This window comes from Thunnus maccoyii, chromosome 21 (assembly GCF_910596095.1).
Source record: "Thunnus maccoyii chromosome 21, fThuMac1.1, whole genome shotgun sequence".
Taxonomy (NCBI): Eukaryota; Metazoa; Chordata; class Actinopteri; order Scombriformes; family Scombridae; genus Thunnus; species Thunnus maccoyii.
The window spans coordinates 12,869,605-12,895,583 of record NC_056553.1 but is presented as its reverse complement, the minus strand read 5'-3'; the positions used below and the strand labels follow the sequence as shown (position 1 = coordinate 12,895,583).

The window sequence follows — 25,979 nt, the reverse complement described above, 5'->3', positions numbered from 1 at the left end:
AGTTTCTATGCTCCCCACCTGTGGAACAAGCTTCCTTGAACGAGCTCATTTAAATCACGGCTCAAAACATTATTGTTCACTGCAGCTTTCCAGTAAATTAGATAGGCACCATCTTATTAATCTTTAACTACCTATCTGCTTGTTTTTGTTTGGTTGTTTTCATTGTTGTTTAAATGCAATCTTAATGTCTTATTGTCTTATTTTCAGTGTATTTCTATGCCCTTGTAAAGCACTCTGAATTACATTGTGTCTGAATGGTGCAATATAACTAAAATTACCTCACCTTACCTACCTAACCCTACCTTACCACTCATCAGCAAATCCCTGATGTATCACCGACCGGTCGCTACACAACACTTGTCCCGCTCATCTTCATCCTCACCGTGGCCGGGATCAAAGAGATCATAGAGGACTATGTGAGTACCACAGCAGGAGTTAGGGTTTGTAAATGTTTTAAGTGTGGGAAGGACACCCAGTGATTATCTTGAAAACTAATACATCTTCTTTGATTTCTTTACAGAAAAGACATAAAGCAGATAACACAGTCAACAAAAAGAAGACAACAGGTATCGGCTGCATGTGTGTCTGTGTGTGTGTGTGCTTATTAATGTGCATCAACTGTCTGTGCACTTTTCCATGAGTGTGCTTATGTCTATTTGCGTGGTTTTGTTTTCCTTTCATGACGGACTGAATGGCTGTTGTCTGTCACTCACTATAGTGCAGGCCACGCAGCCTCAGACAAAAGTTTAGTGGCTCTGAATACTGTATGAGAGCTGCTCTATTGGTTGACTGATGGCCGTGTTGTCCTTGTCTCTCAGTGCTGCGTAACGGAGCCTGGCAGACGATCATCTGGAAACAGGTAACACTACTATCACAGACTTAATTTCTGTTGCTTTCTCACTCATCACTGCTGTGTTGTCTCTTGCTCTCTCAGTTTTACAATCCAGTTTAACATACTCTATTGGCATAAATGACTAAGAAGAAGCGTCAAAGAAGTAGAAGAAGCTGAAAAGATTAATTTCCTCTAACAATAGAGAAAATAGTAAGTGAATTAGCAATTGAAACTACAGTACTGTTTGGATACAGCAAGGTGTGTCCACACTTTTAAAAAAACATCCAGGTAATAAACCAAAAGATGCCACAATTAGGGAAGAATTTCTGCAAAAACAGAACAGTAATAAAATTATATAATATAATAGATATCTACTGCAATTGATCTGCAACTGCAACATGATGCTTTTGACTCCTTTAGTTTTGTGAAATTGGGGATTAGCAAATCATATTTCTTAAATGATTACATTACAGTTTCAGAGAAGCTGCATTTCTGTCTCTGTCTCACCTGTTGTGCATTGATCACACATTCTCTCCCCTTCTAGGATTTCTTGTGTGCTTCGTTTATGTGGCCAGACTGTGGTCACTCAGTCTTTGTTGGGTCAGGATCTTTCTGTGCTTTGGATGCGAGACAGTAAAAAGATATCTTGCGAATTAGTATCGATGTTTTAGGGCCAGATAGTAAGTGAGCTAGCTGGTTTGTTGTTTCTGGCCTTGATCTTGTTTGTTGAATATTTTGGTTTTCTGCAGTTTCTGCATAATCTTAAACCAAATTAAAGTTACCTGAAACAAATGGAAGTTGTTATAGTGCAATCCATGATCTAAGTACAGTATGTTCTCGTAAATCAAATGAGTAACTATTTCTTTGAGATCTGGTCTTACGTACTCTATAACTGCACCCAGCTGTGTACAGCCCTGGTCCAGCAGGTCAAATCAAATCAAATTAGAGTCTTTGTTATGCGAGTGACAACAGTGTAGAGCAGGAATTTACCCCCTTGTTTTTCAGGGTCAGAACAGGTGAAGGAATTTGCTCCAGCTGCTTTCGAGAGCCTTTCTCTCTGTGAATGGACAGATCTGTACTTCTCTTGTAAATTTCTGTTATTCACTGATTACACATTTTGCCTTTATTGTAAATCCTAAACTTCATTTTTGAGGATTTTGTAATTCCTCCCACTATTTGGAGTAACATGCAAAAATTCCCCTTGTGCTTTGTATGTGATGATTAATTACACATTGTGAGATCACTAGAGTAGTGCTTTGGTAGAAAGCCAATTTGCCCTTACTGTGGTCAATAATGCAGCAGTCAACATTCCTCAGATCACATCTCATGGTATGTGTTGTATTCTTGATTACCTCCACTCTTCTATAACCTGAACACAATCTGATTTCTTCAGTTCCTAGGAAAACAAGCAGCCGGAAGAACATGATAAAATAGTTTAGACCTAGACTGATATAGCACAGTCTGACATTGTTTTAACTTGCCTGTCCAACTTGGCGATGACATCCCCAAATACTTTCCCAGACTGCTGATGTTATCATATAGTTATTTCATTGGAATTGAGTAATCCAATGTGCCCTCACAAGTATTTTTCTGTTTTTCTTCATGGTTTAAACTGTCATGTAGTTTCTCAGAATGAATTTTCAAAACCCTCCAGTTTTGCAAGGCTGAATTTTCTCACTGGTTGTGACTTATGCAGCATTGTACTGTGTGCCAGAACTGATTTGATCAGTGAACTCAACTTTTTCTCATTTTGTTCTCTTTCTCTCTCTTATCTACATGCTTGTAATTTCCTTTGTGTCCTACTCTGTCCACCTCTGTTGCAGCCTAATCAAAACAGTTGAAGCTATGCGCCACTGTGCTCACTGTCACTTTATGTTTCGTCTCTCCGTCTTTGCTGCCTCTTGGCTGCTCACTAATTGACATGCCTTTTTTCCCCCCTCTCTGTCTTCCTCCCTTACCCCGTCCTATTGCCCCTTCCCCTCTGCCTTAACACCCCTCCCTCTCTTTTCCCCATTCCACTGTTGCACTGCTGAACCCTGGCCACAAGGTGGCAGTGGGAGACATAGTGAAGGTGACCAATGGCCAGCACCTTCCAGCTGACATGGTTATTGTGTCCTCCAGGTCAGACTTCACTGTGTGTATGAATGTGTATTTCTGTTTGTGGGCATGCATATGCATTTGTGAATGCATGTCCTTTAATATGTCTGCTCAGTTAATGTATTCCAATCATTTGTAGTATGTATGTTTTTAAACTTACATATTTACTTCTTAATGTAAATATTATTAGAGGCTGTAAATAAAGAAGCCAGGAAATCAACGACTTTAACAATTAAAGGATGATCAAAAATGTCATGGATTGATTGTCTGCTGATTTATAGACTACTAATTTCAGCACTACTATGTTTTGATGAGACCCTGCCTCTTCTTCACAGTGAACCACAGGCCATGTGTTACACTGAGACCTCCAACCTGGATGGCGAAACCAACCTGAAGATTAGACAGGTAGGACACTGGAGCAAATCTCAAGAGCAGAATGACTCCTGTAGTTTCTCAGTATTCTCAATGCATGGATTCGGCATGTGGTCATTGTGGAACTTCCTCCCTGACCTCAAATGCATGTTGTAAAAACAGTCTGCAAAACCAAAATTTTAAAAAGTTTTTGCTCTTAATTGTAGTAGGTTGCCCTTTGTAACACTTTTCAAATGAATAAATTCATTTAAGACCATTCATTTAGATAATCTAAGATCCACATGGTCACACACAAGTGATTGTGTTTCTTGTAGTTCTTGTTTTATTTCTATCTCCTGGTTTTATTGGTGTTTTTCCCGTTTAGTACCTAAGTTTTTATGAACCTTGTGTTTTAAAGAGGTTTGTGATCATTCTGTTTGGTAAAATAAAACTTGACTTAATTTGTCATCCAGGGTCTCTCGCTCACAGCTGCTCTTCAGAACCTGGAGGATTTGATGGCACTGTCTGGCCGTTTGGAGTGTGAAGGCCCCAACAGACACCTGTATGACTTCACTGGTACACTGCGGCTGGAAAACCAGAAGTGAGACACACACTCACACACACATACATACATAATTTGTTTCACGATCAGTTATTAATGGACTATAACAGGTGCATTTTCATTGTTTGCTTAATTCTTAAATTTTTAACCAATAAGTCTCTTGGTAAATTATATCTTTGTAAAAACAGACCTGGCAGAGAAAACATAGAACTATTTGCATAATACAGATTTTATAGTTATCTGATACAGCACAAATGAGATGGAAAGAGGAAAGTGCAGCCATTCCCAGTAAAAGCATTGCATTGTTCATTAATTGAATTAATCAAAAGGTTTCATAAAATAAACATTTGAGGCAAAAAAGGTAAAGTTTGGTGTCTTGAAAGAAGAAAATACTCAGTATGATACTCAGGAGTATTAACACCATGCATCTATTTTACTCACAAAAAAAGAAAAATCCAGGTTGCCCTGAATCTACATTCATTTATCATGTTTAGTTGCTTATCACCTCTTTTTCTCCTCAGTGCTGCTCCCCTAGGTCCAGACCAGGTGTTGCTGCGTGGCGCCCAGCTCAGGAACACGCAGTGGGTTGTGGGAATTGTTGTCTACACTGGCCATGACTCCAAACTGATGCAGGTAAACTTAATGTCTTGTCTGGATTCAGTATACTGAGTCAAGGCTCCATAACATGTGAGTGGGTGGGCATTTTGGAGTTGATTTTCATTTTTGTACTAATTAAAATCTCCCTTCCTTGTGAACTTCATCTAAATAGTTTAGGACTTTTAATTAACTATGTGACTCATTTATAACTGGGAGAGTATCCAAGCTGGGAAGTAAGTTTATTCTTCAGTCACAGGGTTTGAATTGCTGACAAATTGCTTTGCCAAAAAATGTAAAAAAAACCCCAAAAACAAACGTTTAATAATTTCACGTGTTTTTGTGTCATGACAAATTAAATTAGAAAATAAATGGGATTACAGAGTGATGCAAGTTGACTTATTCTCTGTAGAGAAACCTTTGTAACTGTATGAAACTGTCTGTCTTTGTGTGTTTCTTACTGAATTAATTGACCTCTCCTCCTCCCAGAACTCCACCAAGGCACCGCTAAAGCGCTCTAATGTAGAGCGAGTCACCAATATGCAGATCCTGGTCCTGTTCGGCATCCTGCTGGTCATGGCCCTGATCAGCTCTGTGGGTGCTGCCATCTGGAACAGAGAACACACTGAAGAGTCCTGCTGGTACCTGTCCCGGGCTGGTGAGAACACACACACCAACACACACCACACTTCACAACCTGTAACTTGACTTTTCTTACAAGAATGAAATGTGTTGATTTTGGATCACAGGTTGAAATTTCTTCAGATTTTAAGGAAGTTGGACCAGCACACATTTTAAGAGTGAGTGTGGTGTGTTTGCATGCAGGTGACATCTCCACTAACTTTGCGTATAACCTGCTGACGTTCATCATCCTTTACAACAACCTGATCCCCATCAGCCTGCTGGTCACACTGGAGGTGGTCAAGTTCACACAGGCCCTCTTCATCAACTGGGTACAAACCATTTGTGTTTTGTAATGCATGTTTTCAAATATTAAAAACTATATTTGATCAAATATTCCTCATTAATCTGCTTGTTGTTGTTTTTTTAACCTCAGGATGTGGAGATGTACTACTCAGAGACAGACACACCAGCAATGGCTCGAACGTCCAATCTTAATGAGGAACTGGGCCAGGTCAGTCCCCCTCTCCCCCCATAAGTAGTGGCTATAGGATGGAAAGTAGGAATGCCCAAAATTGCCACTACAACTATACTCTCAATTAAAACAGAGTTTGTTTTAATTTCCTATCATCTGTCTGTGTTTTGCAGGTGAAGTATCTCTTTTCCGACAAGACAGGGACTCTGACCTGTAACGTCATGCACTTTAAGAAGTGTACCATTGCGGGAATTACTTATGGGTCAGTCATCTTTTCTGCTTTTTGCAAATTCAGTCGTGCCTCTTACAGTAGTTTTACCTGTAGAAGAAGCCATCTACTTCAAGAAAAAGAGCTCAGAATGTCACTAAATACATCTTTGTTTCCTTTAATCCCTAATTGATTAATGAATTCATGACTCAGACTAACTTGTAGTAAAGACTGAGCTGTTTATTAGTTTACTTGATTCACTAGTTTATTAAACTCTTGCATGCTTGATCAGATGAACTAATCAACTCATCAACTGAATTGATTCCTTTTGCTATACAACCTCATTAATCACTGCAGCCACTTCCCTGATCTTGACTGTGATCGTTCAATGGAAGACTTCAGGTTAGTGACCTTCTCCTCACCGTCCCTCTCATCTGTCTTCCTTTTCTAATGCACTATTCTTTATTTAGTCTCAGCATGCTTTGAGAAGCCAATGTACTGTGTTTGCTTTGCTTGGAATGATGGATAAAAAAATACACCTATTTTATCCTGAAATACTGGATTTGTTGCTTGGATACCAGGAAATTCTCAAATTTTTGTCTATATAATAGTTAGATTAATTCCTCTTTGAATTACTGTTTTTGTCTCACAGCAATCTGCCTTCCAACAGCAATAATTCGACGGAGTTTGATGACCCAACTCTCATCCAGAACATCGAGAAAGAACATGTAGGTGTCTCATAAGATCTTCTCTGATTTCTTTCTTTACAACAAATTGATTCTGCACAAAATTGACCAGGTTGATAATCATGTCTGCTCTGGTTGTGTGTGTTTCCAGCCTACATCACCTCAGATCTGCGAGTTCCTGACTATGATGGCAGTGTGCCACACAGTGGTCCCAGAGATAGAGGGAAACCAGATCATTTACCAGGCCTCCTCACCAGATGAAGGAGCACTGGTCAAAGGAGCCAAAGGACTCGGCTTTGTCTTCACTGCAAGGACCCCGCACTCAGTCATCATTGAAGCTGTAAGTGTATATATGCACATTTTACTGTGGTAGATTATTTTTGTAATGCAAGGAGTTGACATTATGTGTTGTGTATTTCAGAGAGGAAAAGAGATGAGTTATGAGCTACTGAATGTGCTGGAGTTTTCCAGGTAGTACTTCCATACATTTTCTTCTCAGTCAATAAATAACTCTGTAACTGAAGTGTGTTTTGAAACTAAACCCACCTTCCTTTACAGTAACCGTAAACGCATGTCTGTGGTGGTCAGGACTCCCAATGGGAAGCTGCGGCTGTACTGCAAAGGAGCTGTATGTTTATCTCATTATCAGTGTAATTTATCACTCTAATAGTCTTCAAGAACTTTTCATAAGGAATTGCATTTTAATGCTGAATCGTTTTTTTTTTTTTTTTTGCAGGATAATGTCATTTTTGAACGTCTGACTGAGGCATCGCAGTACAAAGAATTAACCGTCGCTCATCTAGAACAATTTGCTACTGAAGGTAAGAGAGAGAAAGCGGGAGCAGAAGCTGTATCTGAGTTTGTTTGTTTGAAAATACTTTTTGTTTCACTTTATACTCATTTTTCTTTGTGTTGATGTCTTTACTGATCCATTGTTTCTTTGTCAACTCTACTTTTGGATTCACCTGTACATTTCACCTACACATTTCCAAAATTCTTGTATTCAAAGGCTTTTTTAATCATGGTTTTGTTGAATTGTGGTTTTTGTTAAGAAGTAATCTATTGTTGCCTTTTAGAAGCACATGTAACCCTGCCAGTCTGAAACAGAGGTACAAAGACTTCACAGAGAGTCACAAATTTGATGGTATCAAACCTGGCTGGGCAAAATCAAAAAAGATGTGCAATTTCTTACAGTAATGACTCATGACCTCAATTAGACTTTAGCCTTATGACTTAAAAAACTTGATTTCATCTTCAAGAACAAGCAAAGTACCCACATACTTAAAACATTTTTTGGACTAGTCACACCCTGTTTAAAAAGTAATCTAATCCTTTTCCATCACCACTCTGATTGATCGTCTTGTCTTCCTCTTATCCCATCCAGGCCTGAGAACTTTGTGTTTCGCCTATGTTGACTTGGAGGAAGGTGCCTACCAGGAGTGGCTGAAGGAGTACAATCGGGTCAGCACTGTGCTCAAAGACCGTGCTCAGAAACTAGAGGAGTGTTATGAACTACTGGAAAAGGTCAGTTTTCACTTTGTAATCTCTTACTTCGTAGTAATGTATTTATTTAGAAGTGCTGAAAGGGTCTTAAATATCTCTAAGAGTTCAACAGTTGTAAGATGTTTTGTTTTTTTTATTTTTTCCTTATTATGATGATGGTTATAATTTCTTTTTGTAGCAGATATAATATTGAATAAAAGTATTGATAGACTGATACGAAGTGAAAGCAGCGGCATGAAAGTATGTGCAAGTCCTCTGAGTACACACTGACTCATAAACAAGACTAGGTCAAAACCTGGTATATGTCTGGACTGCGTGTGAAATGCTAGAGGGCTTTTAATTGAAACGGATACACGAAGTGGCGGCATTCAGACGACCAGTGGCGTAACTTCATCACTCAGTCAGTGACTTACTCACTCGGCTAGTGACAGACATTTGCGTTTATAGAGCTGGCCCCGCTGTTGTGGTTCAGCCAAAAGACACATATTTCATGTTTGCCAGCAGGTGGCAGAGGAGCTCCATTGTTTCCTGCACTTCAGTAATCATGGTCCCACTTCAGTACTCAAGTCTAACTTGTGCTCAAGTTTTGTGTCTTATCTTTAAGCAGAATATAAAGACACATTCTGCTCTTCGCTAAAAGGTCTACCATATTTTGGGGCTGACATGTTGGTTGGTCAGAAAGTTGGCACTGTACAGAGAAAAAGTGAACAACAGTGATATAGAGATTTTAGCTGAGAACACATGCATGAGAGAGTTAAACTGATAGGTGGCAAAACCAAGGATTTAGAGGCGAGAGCAGAGGTGAGAAAACTAAGTGAAGAGGGAAAAAAGAGGAAGAGGAAGCAGGAGGAGAAGGGGAGCTCAGACTGGGAGACCACAAGGGTAATTACCTGCACCAGCCTGCCAAAAGCCCAATAAAACTGGAGTCAACAACACAGTAGTGTTACCTTGTGTGTCTGTGCGAGTGTTTGTGTGTGCATCCGAGTGTGTCTAATGAGGGTACACGTGCATTTAAATGCTGAACAAATTAAAGCAAGGGGGGGAAAGGTAATGGGTTACTTCTTGGCACGAAGACACAGGGCTGGTACAGAAGTCCAAGAAAGCTGCTGTGCCAACTGAACTGAACTCGCTGGCATCCTCAAATTAGATATAGATGATATTATCTGGAGAGAAAGAGCCCTCACATACAGGCTAGTGACGTCTGGTTCTATCCTAAATACGATTTCTTTTAATTTACTTGAATCTTTTTTTATCAAAATTTTCTTGTCACTCTCGTTTTGAATCTTGCTCCTCTGTTCCACCAACAGAACTTAATGCTGCTGGGCGCCACAGCCATAGAGGACCGTCTCCAGGCTGGCGTGCCAGAGACCATCGCCACTCTGATGAGGGCTGACATCAAGATCTGGGTTCTTACTGGAGATAAGCAGGAAACTGCCATCAACATAGGTGAGAGAAAAGCATTTAAAGGAAACACTATGGCCAAAATATAAGTTGTGGCTCTCAACAAGCAAATGGAAAGTGAGAGCAGTTTATAGTGGAGTGATGTAGGCAAATCCATTGGTGGTGTGGAAGTCCCCTTGTCATCTTAATTAAATTATGACCGAAATAATAGCGGGCATTATATGGGTCGTGAAATTCCAGACATGTCTCCAATCTCTCAGTCAAATGTGCCAGTGTACTCCGCGCAGAAGGGACTTAAAGTTGCTCAGCAATGATATTGGCGCATTTGGTTTCTTTTGGCAGTCGTAGAGGAAGTTAGTGGCAGATGTCCAAAAAAACAGAACTTGAAGAACAAAATCTTTGGAATAGAAACTTGTTGCTCCCAGTTTAACATTTGGGACATCACCAGAAACTTTACTGTACAAATCCTCTTTCATTTCTCATGCACCTTTTATACTATTACACTGACATATTGTATTGCCAGTACCTTTATTTTTTTGTATTCAGGATAATTATTACCTATTTTCCTATGTTTAAGTGGTGCAATGATATAGTTGAACTACGCACATCAGGCTACTATAGCACTATGAGGATGGTCACATACTGATGAAGGAGAATGGAGTGAGATAGCCGTGTGTGAAGCAGGATTTTGTAACTTCAATTATACAGGAGACCAGTCTTTCACCCGTGTTTTCACTTTGAGTAAATGTAATCTCTTTCCCATCCCCCATTCTCTACCTTCCACTATCTGTTTGTGCTCCTCAGGTTACTCCTGTCGTCTGGTGACACATGGCATGTCCCTCATCATTGTCAACGAGGACTCTCTGGATGTGAGTAAATCCTCCTCTTTCTCCTGCTGACTTCCATCCTGTCTGTGTACACTGTGGACAGTAGTGGGACTTTTTGGTGTGTGTTTGTGTATAGGAGGGTTGGGGGGAATGGAGGTGGGGGTGGGGGGGGTCTTAAGAAGGTTACCGTGGGAACAAGGGTGTGGTTCACAGCCAGATTGGTGGGTGGGGCTCTTTGTGTGCTCACAGGTGCAGGTAATTAAAGTCTCTGGTGTCCTTTTGGAGAAAGGGATGAAAAGAGATGGGTACTGAACTATCACTTCTGTCTCTCTCTCTTTCATAAGCATTCACATACAGTACCTGGCTTTCAATGATCTCACAGTATTCTCACACTATTTGTGGCTTTTTATCTAACCTATTTCCGGCTAAATGCGAGCTGAAGGTACAGAATGTGTATATCTATTTTTGTCACTGCTCCTGTTTGCTGTTTAGAGTGAGATCTGAGACCCTCTTTATCTCTACATTAGATTTTTTACCCTAGTTATGTGTTCTTTGCATTCAGGCTTCATGTGTGACTGCTTTACCTAAGTGGCTTGATTGCTGTCATGTGTCTCTGTGTCTGTCTCTCTTTCACACACTCACACACACACGCACAAATACTCCCAGACTCCAACATGTGTGCCCACACGACATGTGTACACACAAAATCACAGTGTGTTCACTTTTACAGTTTGTTTATCTGCGAGACGGAGGAAATTATGGCTCATAAATTTTAAGCATTGGCACTGTGTGTGTGTGTGTGTGTGTTTGTATAAGCGCCCATTTGTAGGCCCTATGTGTGTATTAAATCTAGATGGAGAGACATCTATATTTGCATTCATAATTTTCCCACTTCATGTAAGCCATTGCACAGATGGCGGGTGTCTTGGATTGTGAGCTTTGTGATTTTATGAGTCTATAGCATGAACAACATGACATTAGAGGCCTCTATGTGGTCAACATTGCATCCAATTGGAATCCTATGTGAAAGGATTTTGATGTGGGTCATGATTTTAGATTTAATTGCACAACTTCACACCTATAATAATTTCGCTTTCCTGTATTATGCCTGTTGTAAAAGAAGTATTTATGAAATTTTACTCTTTCACACACGTATGAAAGTGGTGTCTGGAAGCTCCCAGGCTTTGGGAACTGCTGGTCTAAAGCCAGACAGCATGCAAGGTCACGCAGACGCTGAGTAAATTGAGTTGGAGTGAGTGAACATTTAATGTCAGGGTAATAAGGGTACTTTAGCCTGAAAATTGCCTATGCAATTTGTACAAGAGGGTGAAAGTCAATACAGTTATCACTGTAAGTGGATCACTCTTAATATGGTTTGAATGATTCTGTTAGCAACCTGTCTACCATGTTTTTTTTCGCATACTATTCAAGTAAACAGTCAAAAGTCTGGTCAATATAGTCTGGCCTGGAGGATCAAACATTTGGCTCAAACAGCTGTTAACATAAAAAAAATCTAGATTTTTTTTTTTGCTCTGCTGTTATTTCTTATACATAATTGAATTATTGTCTGTAAGCCTTATTTTCGGCCAAAGTGAACATCATGCCTTTCTTTCCCTTTGGAAATTCCTCTACAGACATTACACATTGAAGGTACAGATATAGGTCATTGATATAGGTCTATTAGCACATCTGACCAACATGTTTCGTTATTATTGAGTCTGACTATTTTTCCACCTTCATGTCAGAAAAGAAAACGTTCAAATCCACTTCCACTGGAACAATTTTCAAGCAGAAGAAAATATCTTCTACAGCTGAGTGACTTGAAATGAGGCAGGGTGTATCCATGGAGGATGTTGGCCATAACTGAGAGGTGCTGTCTTAAGATGAGGCTTCCAGTATAAACAAAAGACTGTGGCAAGAGAGTGGTGGGTTGAAGTGGGTGAGCCAATCAAGTGAGCATTTAGAGAGGGGGTCTCTTTTCAGAATCATTATTTTCAGACAATTCTTTATACTATGTAGTGTCAAATGACACTAAAAGACAACTACAAGGAGGGAAAAAAGACACATAAAAGCTTTGATGTGCTCCATAAAATGAGCTCAACACTGCACACCGTTGTTGCATGTAATATCCTTCTCTCTGCCCATGTTTCCTGTCTCCCTGCACCTTCAACTATCAAATAAAGGCAAGAAAAAATATTGTGTGTGATGTAGTTTTAGGCTTTCCTTATGCCAAATGCAGACAAAGACTTTCCGTTCAATACACACCATTTAGCAGCAACTTAAAACAACTTGGAGGAGTAGGGAATCCGCCTTTCAGCTGGAAACCTGGCCTCAATATACTGTAATGGCAACTGTCCACCCTGCTGATGTGTTCTCAAGCAAGTTTTTGAATGTTCACTAACTCCAGGGGGGCTGTTTAGATAAAATTAGACATGATTCAGTTTCATTGTCGTTAAACACAGTAAGTACTGTGCTCTGTAGATGACCCTAACACAAATGAAAACGTCTAATTTTGGAGTGAGTAAAAAGCTACTCTGTGATTATTGTTGAAGAGTTTTAAGATGAAACATTTGTCATTACTCAGAGGGTTCTTTTTGTAAAGAGTTTGTACTAACACATTTGTTCATAGCGCACTGCAAAGCTGAGAGGGACAGCTGGTGGACATGAAACATACACGATGGGTCATGAGAGGAATTTTTCATGTGACAAGTGTATGATCTACAGTATGCTTTAGTGGTTGGGGTGTGTGTAGCACACTTTCACACAGCAAACATGAGACTCAATAAACATGATTAACTGCTTTAACAAAAACTTTATACTAAATATACAGTAATCACATCCCACAAACAATCAGAAATATGTCAGATCGGGTAGTCAATATCCTCTCAATGCACAAATCTAGATTTGGACATGTGGCTGTAAGAGAGGAAACATTCTATGTGTGTATGTATGTAGCGAGCTCGTGTGTTCACGTGGTGTCACAGTCATGCCTGTCGATCAGGACAACTTGAGAGAGGTCTGGTTCTGACTGGTGATCGGCTTGGATGAAAGCGGTACATTCTTATCTCTCACTTAAAATAACTTGCGCCGGCTCAGCTTCTTTATGTGCGTATGCCTGTTTGAAAGTGTAACCTGCATATGAGCGAAAACAGAAGCAGCTTATCAAAATGTTACCTCGAGGTTGACCTCTTTCCCCCTTTTTTATAAAAATTTGTTCTACCTTTTCTTCTTCTCTATCGTGCCATCTTCCTTCTGTTGTCAGTGTGAAGGCTGATCTGTGCAGTTGCCAGTTTGGCGGCAGATGCTCCCCCTCCACCCCCCTCCTTCTCCCCAACCAAGCCCATTCTCCGCTCCATGTCTCCTTCACACCACTGCCTCCACATCTGTCAGCACCCTCTCTATGCACAGGAAGCGACTACACAGCCTCTGTGGTGTGTGACAGGAAAAATATGTGTGTTCGAGGGAGAGCAGGAACAAGCAACAAAATATGAGTGTTTATCTTTGTGAAAGTGCAGGAGTGTGTTTGTGAATAAAACAGGGGAGTGTTTATTGTACTTTATTTATGAGATAGACAATCTGGATAGAGAGGGAAAGAGACAGAGGGGGAGATGAAGGGGGGGAGAGCTGGCTGAGCCATGTGAGGGCGATGAGTGAGTGGTAATGCGATCTCCTTTTGGTGCTCCTCCTCATCAAAACAAAACCCTGTGAGCAATGCCTCCTGGGTAAACGGTTTGCGACCGCTGAGGCTGTGACAAGCGCCATCTGTCACCTTCGGATCACATGCCACACACAGACTGACACAAATCTTTGCTCTGTCTGCTTCTGTTTAGTCAATACTGAAGGCCAGTCAAGCATGTACAGTTAAAGACGAATTTTCCTTCTTATTTCTGCCTCTGACACACACACACACACAAACACTCACGCACACACACTGTTTACTCTAGATGCAGTGGCACATGGTCACCCTGATCAACCTGATAGTTTCTGAATATACATTTCATCTAACTTTCCCACAATGCCCCTCTCCCCGTCACGCGGCCCGCAGGACAACTCTTAAACAAACAACATCTCTCTTCTGCTCATTAATCATCTTCATACACACACATTTACACACATTTAGTGCCTCAACTAGCATGCACTATTGTTCTGGAATTTACAACTTATGATGTTATTTTGTACATCTGGCCTCCCACTGTTTAAGTCCACATGTGTGTCTGTGATTTCTTTTTTTTTGTCCTTTTCTTACTTAGTGGAGCTGTGTGTGTGTATTTGTGTGTGTGTGTGTGTGTGAGTTCCTGGCTCAGGCAGCAGAGGATGTGGGTGTTTGCACAGATGCACAGTCTGATAATTAAACGGCATATTAAAACTCACTGGTGACAGAATCTGCGCTTCAGATATGAGCATGTCTTTCTCCACCTTCTTTTCACTCAGCAGCTCTACTCTCTGTCTTTTCCCCAGAGCAGTTCACACTCCTTGTCTCTTGTCTTTCTTCCTGTCTTTGTGCCTTTTCTCATTTATCTTCCATAGTGCTTTTTTGTTTTATACTCTTCATACAGTATGTGCATTTTTTATAATGGGTCTAATCAGTGTGTGTGTGTGTGTGTGTGTGTGTGTGTGTGTGTGTGTGTGTGTGTGTGTGTGTGTGTGTGTGTGTGTGTGTGTGTGTGTGTGTGTTTGTCCTTATGCGTTTTATGGTAAAGTATGCAATGACAGAAGGTGACCTGGGATATCTCAAACCGTCCCCATACCCTGCCCATTTTGTGATCCAAATATAAACCTGATAAAATTCCATGCAGAAGGGCCTGTGAACATGGTTTACAAAGTGTGTGTGTGTGTGTGTGTGTGTCTATAAAAGGTTTTCCGCCCTCCCCCAGCTCAGATGCATATGAAAAATAAACATTTAGTTTGGAACATAAAAATGCCTACAAATGAGATCTGTCATATTGCAACCGGTGCAATCAAAGAACTAAGCTTTTTTTCCCCCTCCGAGGTCTCCAAAAATAGCAGGTAATTTAGCGTGAGAAAGAGGAAAGTTACATAGTAACGCATTTTTCTTTGGTCTCGTGTTTGTTCTGTTTGAGAAAGTGTTAACAGATCATACTGGACCCTTTTGTGAGCTGTTTCTTTTCATGTTAAGACAGCATTCTTTTGTCAAAAGGATACAGTTAGGTCTGGACTTGCTGTTATTTAGTGAGTGTCTGCCTGTTAGCTTTAAGCGCTAACTAGTGTTTGTACCTTAGTTACCTTTTTAATCTTCTATAACTCCCTGGAGACTTAGCCTGGTTATTATCCCGAGTTATCTTAGCTGGCGCTAAAGCTTTGACAGGACCTGCTGTGACAAGTCGCAGTGGTGTTGGCTAGTGAACTGTTTGCATTCATTTGGGGATTGACCCATGTGTGTGACCCTCGCTATATTTGCCTCAATGACCTTAAAGTTACACAGGTTCAAGCTATGGTAAATATCAGACACAACTAGAGATTGAGACATTATATACTTATATACTATATTATATATTAAAATGAATGAAAAAATCAATGTAGAATTTGAAACTGTCCTTATATCATGTTGGGAAATGCTTCACAGAATCAAAGCGCATGCCATGAAAGTTGTGCAAGACTTCAAGTATCAACACCCTCTACCCTAAATATATGTCATGTACAGTGTTTTTATACAATCATTTTTAACTTACATGCTGTTTACTTTGCATTATGCTGCTGAGGCTTTTTGTGTCCATTCCTCTGTGATGGGGTGAGGACAAACTCCTCACTTGGAGGTTTTGTCACATTCTCATCTCTCACACATGCACTACATGTAAACACACACACAGCCCCTGTGCACTTACATGCTAACAGACACACTCAAACATGCATACATGTGTTTTTACCCCTTTATAAAAACACGCACTGCACACACATACACACATAGACGCTTTGAGTTTTAGAACCCTGACAACCTGTAATCTCCTTTAATCCTTTCATTATGTTTTTGTTTTCCTTTCGCCTGTTTGGGGAAAAAGGTGAGTGCAAACAGGAATTCCGGCATACAAAGAAAAACACACAGCCTCAGGCTGAGAAAACAAGAGCAGGGAATTTTTGGGGAATAGGAGGGACAGTTGTGTGCGGAGAGAACACGTGTACATCACTGTTTGGCAAGAAAATAAGAGACTGCACTGCTCATATGATTGTGTAGCTGATCATTTGACAGAGGGGTCACTGGACTCTCAGGTCTGATGGCCACCAGTAACCCACTGTGAAAGACTATCTAGATACAAATGGTGCCAAATTTTTACATGTTTGTGCACTTTTGTGTCTGGAATGTTTGGTCCTGTGTAGCTAATTGCTATGTGTTTTAGTTGCATTGCCTATGTTTCCACAAACAATTCTTGTTATGGATCATTTCAGTCTGCGTCAGTTCTTGTCGTTTATGTGCATGAGTCGAATTCCACCACAACTCAGAAAACTGTCCCTAGATAGCAAGTTAGGGAGCGGTACGCTACACTATTAGACCACACTTGATGGATAAAACATTCCTCTTCCGTCTATTAGATGTTGGACAGACTTCTTTTTTTGGCAATTTTGCCATTTTTGGACAAGTTGCCAGCATATATACAGCCTAGAAAGATTGGGGGAGAGGATGACATGCAACTGCTGGAATCAAACTGGGAACATTGTGGTTATATGATATGTGTTTTAAGCACTAGGCCACCTGGTTGCCCTGTTGGAGTGATTTTAATAGGCATATAACCTGGATGATCTGGTGATCTCCTTAAGGGAACGAGACTGTGGTTCAAATATTTTGAACTCTTATTGAAAAAGCTGAAACTATCAAGCAGAAGTACTGTAATTGCTCTTAACCGTATTTATCATTATTTTGACATGATGACATTTCTTCTTTGTTAACTAACAGAGCGGCCAAAAAACTGTCATGTAACTTAACTCTTGTTTAACATTCAAACAGTACAGATTCATGTTGTTTTGCTGATGCTCTGTAACATTGGATACCATGGAAATCATGTAAATAAAGAATTCAGGTGTGCGTGTGTGTGTGTGTGTGTGTGTGTGTGTGTGTGTGTGTGTGGGCCTGACTAGCTAGTAGCGTGCCTGCTCCTCCACATGGAATTCATTACATCTCTGTGGGATGTTTATTTTCTCTATTAATCCCTGTTCCTCTATTATCAAGAGCTCCATCAAAACTGCCCCAAACTACTGCCCTGCAGGCAAGCTGGCATCCACACAAACACACACTCACAAACACACACACACACACACACACACACACACTCTTATACTTTGCTGTTACACACATTAGTCCACCTCATTTATCTTTTTTCCGTCTCTGTTCTGGGTGTATTTGTCATTCTTTCTCCTTTGCCTTTCTTCATCCGCTGTGGTGTGTCGCTGCTTTGTGTGAAGATATGTGATCTAAGATATGATCCCATGGTTCAATATACCATCTGGAGCTTGTAGCATCAGCGTGTTGTGATAATGTCTACAACAACTGTGAACTTTATATTGGCGTTCTTAATTGTTTGGTGTACACAGAAGCTAATTAATTCTTCCCCCAGATGAAAGCATCTTGTGAAACCAGGAGCATATGTCTTCCATTTGCCGACGGTGGTTTTGACCTTTCAACAAATTTGTACGTGTGTTTTGATGTGCGATTTGTATTTTCACCACTTTGTGAGGCCGCAATATCCCCACAAAAGCCTAAAACCTGAAAATGCGGTCACTAGAAAGGGCTGCTGCCAGATTGCCTAAATCTTCCAGGGTGAGATTTAGAGTTATGACTGGTTAGGTGCAGATTTGGATTTAAGATTGTTGGCAATTAGTGGTGAGGTTCAGGGTTAGAGGTTAGGTTTTCACTGTAAGCCAACAGGGATTCCTCATAAATTCTTATACCACTAATGTTTGTATATTGCTGACCTGAAGACGAAATGCTTGAGATTTCGGATTGTCAGTAAACGCCTGTCAAAGTGTTGAAGGGGGAAAAAAGTGCATGTTCAATTAACAAAAAAAAAAGGTTTAAAAACAGTCTGTGTCTTTCTACTTGCAGGCTACTCGTGCCACTCTGACTGCTCACTGTTCATCCCTGGGCGACTCTCTGAGGAAGGAAAATGAGCTGGCATTGATCATTGATGGCCAGACGCTGAAATATGCCCTGTCCTTCGAGCTCCGCCAGGCCTTCCTCGACTTGGCATTGTCCTGCAAGGCTGTCATCTGCTGCCGGTAGGGAACACTAATTCATGAAACGTGCACACACAAAAATGTTTCAATAATATTTATGGGGAATTTTATTTATTAGAAAGCTCAAACCAGGGATGTTGCAGTTCATGATCAGCATCTTAACCCCTAAATCTACGAGGGATGCCCCATGCACACGCAAACGTGCAAAATTATGGAAACTTATAGGGTGCTTTCACAAATGTGGATCACCTAGAAAATAATTAAATTCTGAATTCACAAAGTATAATAATATGAAAATGTTGTTTTAATGTTGCAAATGATTAATTATTATTAATTAAAAACTGTCCATGATGCAGTTATTATAATTGTATTATTTTAAAATTATAGTTTAACTTTTAAACTCTAAATCGTCCTCTCAGTACTCACAAAATCCTACCAAAACACACAGAAACAACATAGAAATTGACAGTGTGGACAGAGTTCACACGTGGCAACCAAAAAAATTGAAACAAATCAGCCTGTAAGAAAGTGTGGAATTTTAATCTGTGAAAAGGACAAGCTCCTTTATTAAAACATAAATACACAAGACCATTGTGCGAGTCTCGACAAAACACCATGACATACCTGCACACTGCTGTCTCATTACCACTTCTTTTATTCTACATGGACATGACAGCATTTCCTCAGGTAAAGATGAGAGTGTGAGCTGTGATGGCGCGTTACACATCATCTTTTAATTAGATCCCAATGACCTCCAAAACATCTATCTATAAATCCAGCTAGAGTGTTAGTGGAAAGTGGGTGAGAGTGGTTGTCATTTTTAATAAAGTCAGCAAATCAAACACTGCAGGCACCTATTAAAGATAAAATGCAAACAAAAAAGGTCCATTGAATCTCACTAATTACAGATTAATTCTCACTCTGCTATGCGCATGATAGAGAGAGAGAGTGTGTCAGTGTGTGTGCGTGTGCGTGTGCGTGTGTGTGTGTGTGTGTGTGTATGCGCAGGTCTGAATACCTGGCATGTGTGTGTGTTTGTAAAGGTTGTCGGTTGCCCATGGTCAGTAAATGAATCAGGATGATAAAAGCCTGTCGCACTGCACAGCAGGAGTAATGTAATACACTGCACTGCATGGAAATGTCAGAGTCATGACTCACTTACTGCTGGTACCCCTGGACTGGGCACCAACACACGCACGCACACACACACACACACACACACACACACACACACAGAGGGAGCGTTGTCATTATACATATCCATTCATACAAAGTGCAGTCTGCTCATTGAATGTTTACTGCATGTTCCCTTTTTTGGTCATGTTCCACTCAGCACCAGCTGTGATGTTTAACAAAAGAGTTTCCACTCGTCCTTTGTCTGTGAGCGAGCGTGTGTGTGTGTGTGTGTGTTTCTGTGTGTGCGCGTGCAGGCAGGAGGGAAGTAATTGACTCTCCCTTGCATATCCAGGCCATATCCGGACTCAGGTCTCCGAGGCCTTGCAAACAGCCTCGAGCTTCCTTTACACTATCCGTCACTCCATCCCTCTCTCTGTACACCTCTCTCTCTCTCTCTCTCTATCCCTCTTTTCATCCCTCCTTCCTTTTGCCTCCCTACCTTGGACAGAACTGGGTATCTAACTTAAATTATTTTTTTTATGCAGACCAAAATGTATCCATAACAGTCAACAACTATCAACTAAGAGTTCCTGATATGAATCAAAATTTTATTAAAATTTAGATTTTTAGACTTTATTTTATTTAGCAAAAGTTTTTGTTTGGCTGCATGCATTTATGCAACATTTAACAATTGAGAACCTTGGCTTCTTTTGTCAAATGAAAACAAAAGGTTTCTAGTTGAAAACATTTTTATATTTATTTATTTAGCAAGGTATCAAATGAAGTGTTGCTCTGGTATTGGGTACTGAAACTCAGTCAGTGGTTCCTAACCTTTTAGGCTTGTGACCCCTTAACACAAATCAATGTCTCATCAAAGTTTATATTTATGTGAATGGAGCAGTTCGTTTCAGTTCAGCTGAGCTGCATGCACTATTTAATTTGAATAATTATAACGTCTGATGAGATGAAACTTAAGTCCAAATAAACATTGTTTTGTAGCATTTTTTTCCTATCCTGATGATTTATCTTGCAACCTCTTGGGGGGTCTCAAACCCCATGTTGAAAACCACTACTGTAGGTGATTCCTGTTGTGAGCGTAAGTGCACCCTCACCGCAATATCATTAATAAGGTGCCTGTGTATAACGAGCTATAGCTTTGGCTTTAAAGTATAGAGGTGTTGGTGAGATTATGTCTCACCCACGTTATGTGTGTGAGGGTTCACAGTTTGGGAATGTGTGTGGTGTGTGTGTGTGTGTGTGTGTGTGTGTGTCTCAGGGGATGCAGAGTCGGTTGCACCCGTATGCATGGGTTCCTGACTTCACTGCGCGTTTGTTTATAGGAGGACTTAGCGGCTGCTTATTTTCTGCCGAGTTCCACCGTGAAGAGCACTGGGAGCCTTTCATCTCCCCAACGCCAGACACTGTTAGCAGTGTTTAGAGGAAAGGTAGAGCGAGACAGAGAGAGAGATAAAGAGAGATTTGTGGTCAGAAGCCGAGAGACATACACTTCAGACACAGAAACAGGAAAAACAAAGAGCAGAGGTTGATCCCATCCTTCAGCGACGACTACAGAGGCCAAGACTCTCTGAGGTTTTCCCCTGCAAATATCCCACAGTGTGCAGTGTGGGGCAGGAGATGTGTGTGTGTGTGTGTGTGTGTGTTGGTGCATGTGTGTAAATTTGTGTGTTTTTGCACCCGCCTGTGTACGAATACTAAGCAGACCACCCAGCTGTGTGATTTCAGCTTGACCGGGACATGATCCTACTTATATATTCACAGAAGATAGACCATCTTTATGACCCGTGGGTTTCCAGCCGGATGTGTGTGTGTGTGTGTGTGTGTGTGTGTGTGTGTATGAAGGATCATACATCTGCTCATGATTTCCTTTTATCATATCGTCATCAAAATTATGATATTGCATTCCGCATACATGTGATGGCTCCTGCAGCGACACGTGATTTTATGTTATATTATTATCAAAGCTTTGACAAACATGCTAATACTGCATTTCAGAAGCGAGAGCTGTACTTGACACAGAAACAGCAATAATCATTGTGAATGTGACTCCGCCTTTTTCAAAGAACTGTTTGAAGTATTGGCCGCACTTAAAACGAATATTTCAGAGTTGATACTCAAATTGCTATCGGCTAATACATCGCTGCGGTTCAGGTAATTATTATAATCAGGGAAATGTAATATAAATATTTAATATTGGGATTGTGGTTAATCTCATAAGTAGCCAGTAGGCAAGTGGCACATTGTTGAATATCTACTTTCTGATACCTGATAGTTAACTGTTAAAGCTACAGTAGCTGACTTTGAAGAAAAATACCCCCGCCCCTCCTCCTGTAGCCCCTACCATACCTCCAAATGATGTTCAAATGTATGAATTTAAAGTAAAACCCAAACTTCCAAACTTAGTATACTGTAAATTGTAACGAAAACACTTGCCACTAGCAGTTTTTGTCACTCATAATACACATAAGCCACTACAGTTGCAAGTCCTGTACTGTGGGAAATATAACACGCTTTGTTATACAAGTTTAATCCCAGCATCAGTATCAGCTTTCTCCCATGTCCCCTCTTTTGTAGACATATTTGTTTTCACTGTACAGGTTGCAGGCAGTAAGAACAAGACTCACTAAAGCTTGTGCGCATGTGAACGACAGGCAGTAGGAACGCCTCCTCATATAAAGCATGTTTTGAAAACAGAGATAAAGACAATTCAACCCCAGTAACACAGTGTCTCACAGTGTGTGGTGCTGGGATTTCTCTCACAGAACCACAGCTTGATTACATTCCTACCAATCAAGCTTGATTACTCCCTGATATCTCTCTAAAATGAGCTATTATCCAGAGCTGAAACTTTGGACTATACAAATAAAAATCTAGTAAACAAATTCACATGAAAAACAGATTGTTTGAACGCCAGTGGCTGAGGAAAAAAAGAAACGCTTGTTGAAAGCTCCAGAATAGCTACTACATGGACCTTGTGATGAGATTGACGTTGAAACTACTGAAGAAAATAGTCCCTAATAGTTTACTGTAAAAATGCCTTGATCTTTGAATTAGCATTTTAAAGACCAAGAACAAGATGAGTGGCACCTTCTTCTACCAGCCTCCCCACTGGATTTTTTCTTTTTTACTTTCAGCCCCCACTAATTTAACGCTTCTACAGTTTCTCTCCATTGCAGATGAGGGCAGAAGTGAAGGATTGATGGAAAAATTACAACCAAAACCCCAGTGTGTGAGGATAGTGGCTGCCGGTCATCTCATCCTTTGGTTTCACTTGTTCACAGATTCAACACATGGCCCCATAAAATGCACAAATATCCATAGTACTTCAGCAAATGCAGCGGGCCCCGAGGGAAGCATCTGTAATCGAGCCTCCCTGGGTCCTTCATTGTCAGTGAAGAGACAGAACCGGTTATAGAGAGGGGATCAGTGATACAGGTCAAGAGGGTGGGGTACCACTGGAAGCTCCCTGAACACACACACACACACACACACACTCAGATATATGCAGTCATGCACGAACCCACACGTATATAAACACATCAAGCATGAGCTACCCAGAGTCTTATTAGTAGAACAGTGAATCATTGTTTCCTAATACCCAGTGAAGAGCAGTAAACAGAGCCCTGCAGTGTGTGTGTGTGTGTGTGTGTGTGTGTGTGTTTCAGCCAGCTCTGCATCCATCTCTTTATTTTTCCCTTTCAACTGTTTCCCACTCTTATTTTTTCCCAGGCTTTATTCTGTCTCCAAATGTATTTCTTTCTCTGTCACGGCACTCTTTTATCTTCCCCTCTCTTCTCCACCTCTGATTTTCCTCAAGTACAGACAGCTGTATACACTTAATATCAACCAGCCATAACTATCTATCTCTTCTCTTTCTACAGAGTGTCTCCGCTGCAGAAGTCAGAGATCGTGGATATGGTGAAGAAACACGTGAAAGCCATCACGCTGGCGATAGGCGATGGTGCGAACGATGTGGGCATGATTCAGACGGCGCACGTCGGAGTGGGAATCAGCGGCAACGAGGGCATGCAAGCCACCAACTCCTCTGACTACTCCATAGCACAGGTGGGGTGCAGGCAACGTTGTGAGACAGAACGCATTCTTTCATATGCATGGCTACGGTCTTACAAATATGTTACAGGCTTTAGAGGCATATGTAGATAATGGATCCCAGTCTGGTTGTCTACCCTGTTTATGTGTCTTTAGGCAAGATACTGAATCCAAACCTGTTCACTGTTCAGTTGATTTTGATCTTTGACCTCCCTGCGGGGGGACAACTAAAGGGAGAATTTACTTACAGCGGTCTCTCAAGTATCAGTACAAACACACAGCTTTTAGCAAATGTTTGTATGCTTGGAGTGAAAGAAAGTCTCCAAGCAAAATTTGGAAAATCCCCTTTTTCTGTTTTTATTTTGTTCATTTTCAGTTTTATACAAACTATTGAATAAATGGTCATTTTATACCAGGTCATTTTCAAAATTTAAATATTTGTCAATTCAATTTAAATTGACCTCCATCAAGAACAGCTCATAGTTCCCCATTAATTGTTTTGTTGATAATATACAGAAAACAATCAAGTCATTAATCAATGAAAAATGCCAAACATTCTGTTTTCAGCTTCTTAAATATGAGAATTTGCAGCTTTTCTTTGTTTTATATAATAACAGTAAATTAAATGTGTTTAGATTCTGATCTGTTGCACAAACCAATTTCAAAATGTCACTATAGGCTCTATGAATTTTTTATGGGACATGTTTCACTATTTTATAACTTTTAATAGACAAAACAAATTATTGATTAATTGTTTAAAAAAAAAAAAGACAGATTAATTAAAAATGGATTGAAAATGGATGAATTGTTAGCTGCAGTCCTTATTTCCATCATCTGTGTGGCTCAGAATTACAACTACAAGAAAATTATGTGAACAGGATAAAAATGAAATTCAAAGGAATTTCCTGATTACATAGTCTAGTCTTTTCTGTCTCTGTTTTACATACTGTGTCACTTTCTCTGTTTGAGTTGTTTATCTTTTAGCCCTCAGGCATCTTGCACAACTTCTCTATCAGTGAGCCTCCTCTTTCCTCAACTTTCCCTTTTTCCAGTCACATTCTTGATATCCTTGCTGTTCTTTGCCTTTTCTCTGATTATGTGAATATTTCTCTAACCCCTCTTTATGTCTCCTATTGGCAGTTCTCCTACCTAGAGAAGCTGCTACTGGTCCACGGGGCGTGGAGCTACAACCGTGTCACCAAGTGCATCCTCTACTGTTTCTATAAGAATGTGGTCCTCTACATAATAGAGGTAGGCGCCTCACCATCTCTGTTTAACACACACACACACACACACACACACACACACACACACACACACACACATACACACACAGTTACATTAACAGAGACGTTTTGCAGCTGTTTGTCGACATGGCTGACAGTGATGGACGAGGTGCCCTTCTGGTGTCTGCTTTCTGTCTTTATTGCACACACACACGCACAGAAAAAAGTGTGTTTAGATCAGCAGTGATGAGACCTTGGCTCCAAGGGTCGACAGCTTTGTGAATGTGTGTGCGTGTGTGTGTGTGTGTGTGTGTGTGTGTCTGTGTGTGAGATGAGGGGGCACACTGCAGCCCTGGCCTGCCTGTTATGAGGAGTATTTGTCAGCTGTGCTCCACACCCCTCTTTCCCCCCCCCCCCCCCCAACCATCACCCTCTGTCTGACATTAAGGATGCCAGCAGGTGCAGGTCCTCATGAGAGCCACTGCCTGTAGCCTACTGTCCTGCTCACACCACCACTCTGTCCCTGTGTGTGTGAGAGTTTCCATGATTATCTCACATGATTGGCTCCCTGCAGAGTGCTCTAGGCCAAAGGTTAGAGACTGTCTCTGTCCACTTAGTGGAGACAGAATAAGGGGGATGGGTTTGTGTGTTTTTGTGTATCTGACCTCACCCCTAGGCTGTTTGCTCCACTATATGCCCCAGGAATGCTACAACACCCATCAGCGGCCCCAAACATTTTCTCTATCTGCTCTCAGATCAGATTGTGTCTGCTCTCTGTGTGTGTGTGTCTGTGTGTGTATGTGTGTGTGTGTGTCTGTGTGTGTGTAATGGAGGTTTACCCTGGTCCAGAGTCACATTTAGACACTGTATTTTGGTAAATTAACTTCCATAAAGTCTGAGAGTGGTTTCAGCACCAGCCACAACCTGAGTTTGGAATGCTTCCTGAGTGCCAACAAGCACAGAGCTACAGGAAGTGTAACGACTCTGCTAGCACATTTTATATTTAAAAATCAATATATGCTGTGGAATAATTACTGTACTGATGAATGAGAACCACCATCTCTTTTCTGCCTCCATCTTTCACCAGTGTATTGTTATTAGCTCTCGAACTTATGACCACATCATATTTGATTAGAGATTTTATTTGTTTCTTTTTATTCAAGGTGTCTTTACCAAAGGGTGAAAATGTTGAAAATGAGTTTCCCGTTAACCTTCATGCATCTGTGAG

The 25,979-nt window shown here is 40.7% G+C and overlaps 1 protein-coding gene across 7 annotated transcripts in view; it reads left to right on the top strand.

Moving 5' to 3' along the window:
* atp8a2 (ATPase phospholipid transporting 8A2) overlaps positions 1 to 25,979 on the top strand; it is a 50,602-nt gene that overhangs the window by 14,238 nt on the left and 10,385 nt on the right. For 6 of the 7 annotated variants that reach the window (XM_042399279.1, XM_042399281.1, XM_042399278.1 and 3 more), the window contains 23 exons: positions 318 to 416; positions 521 to 566; positions 819 to 859; positions 2,880 to 2,953; positions 3,265 to 3,334; positions 3,754 to 3,881; positions 4,364 to 4,475; positions 4,926 to 5,094; positions 5,262 to 5,389; positions 5,494 to 5,571; positions 5,706 to 5,794; positions 6,098 to 6,142; positions 6,393 to 6,468; positions 6,578 to 6,766; positions 6,848 to 6,897; positions 6,985 to 7,054; positions 7,163 to 7,247; positions 7,811 to 7,950; positions 9,237 to 9,375; positions 10,135 to 10,199; positions 18,211 to 18,383; positions 23,357 to 23,540; positions 24,666 to 24,776. In XM_042399279.1, the coding sequence (XP_042255213.1) occupies positions 318 to 416; positions 521 to 566; positions 819 to 859; positions 2,880 to 2,953; positions 3,265 to 3,334; positions 3,754 to 3,881; positions 4,364 to 4,475; positions 4,926 to 5,094; positions 5,262 to 5,389; positions 5,494 to 5,571; positions 5,706 to 5,794; positions 6,098 to 6,142; positions 6,393 to 6,468; positions 6,578 to 6,766; positions 6,848 to 6,897; positions 6,985 to 7,054; positions 7,163 to 7,247; positions 7,811 to 7,950; positions 9,237 to 9,375; positions 10,135 to 10,199; positions 18,211 to 18,383; positions 23,357 to 23,540; positions 24,666 to 24,776 (2,361 nt within the window). The remainder of the gene's footprint in view (positions 1 to 317; positions 417 to 520; positions 567 to 818; positions 860 to 2,879; positions 2,954 to 3,264; positions 3,335 to 3,753; positions 3,882 to 4,363; positions 4,476 to 4,925; positions 5,095 to 5,261; positions 5,390 to 5,493; positions 5,572 to 5,705; positions 5,795 to 6,097; positions 6,143 to 6,392; positions 6,469 to 6,577; positions 6,767 to 6,847; positions 6,898 to 6,984; positions 7,055 to 7,162; positions 7,248 to 7,810; positions 7,951 to 9,236; positions 9,376 to 10,134; positions 10,200 to 18,210; positions 18,384 to 23,356; positions 23,541 to 24,665; positions 24,777 to 25,979) is intronic. The other variant, XM_042399282.1, reaches the window with a different exon arrangement.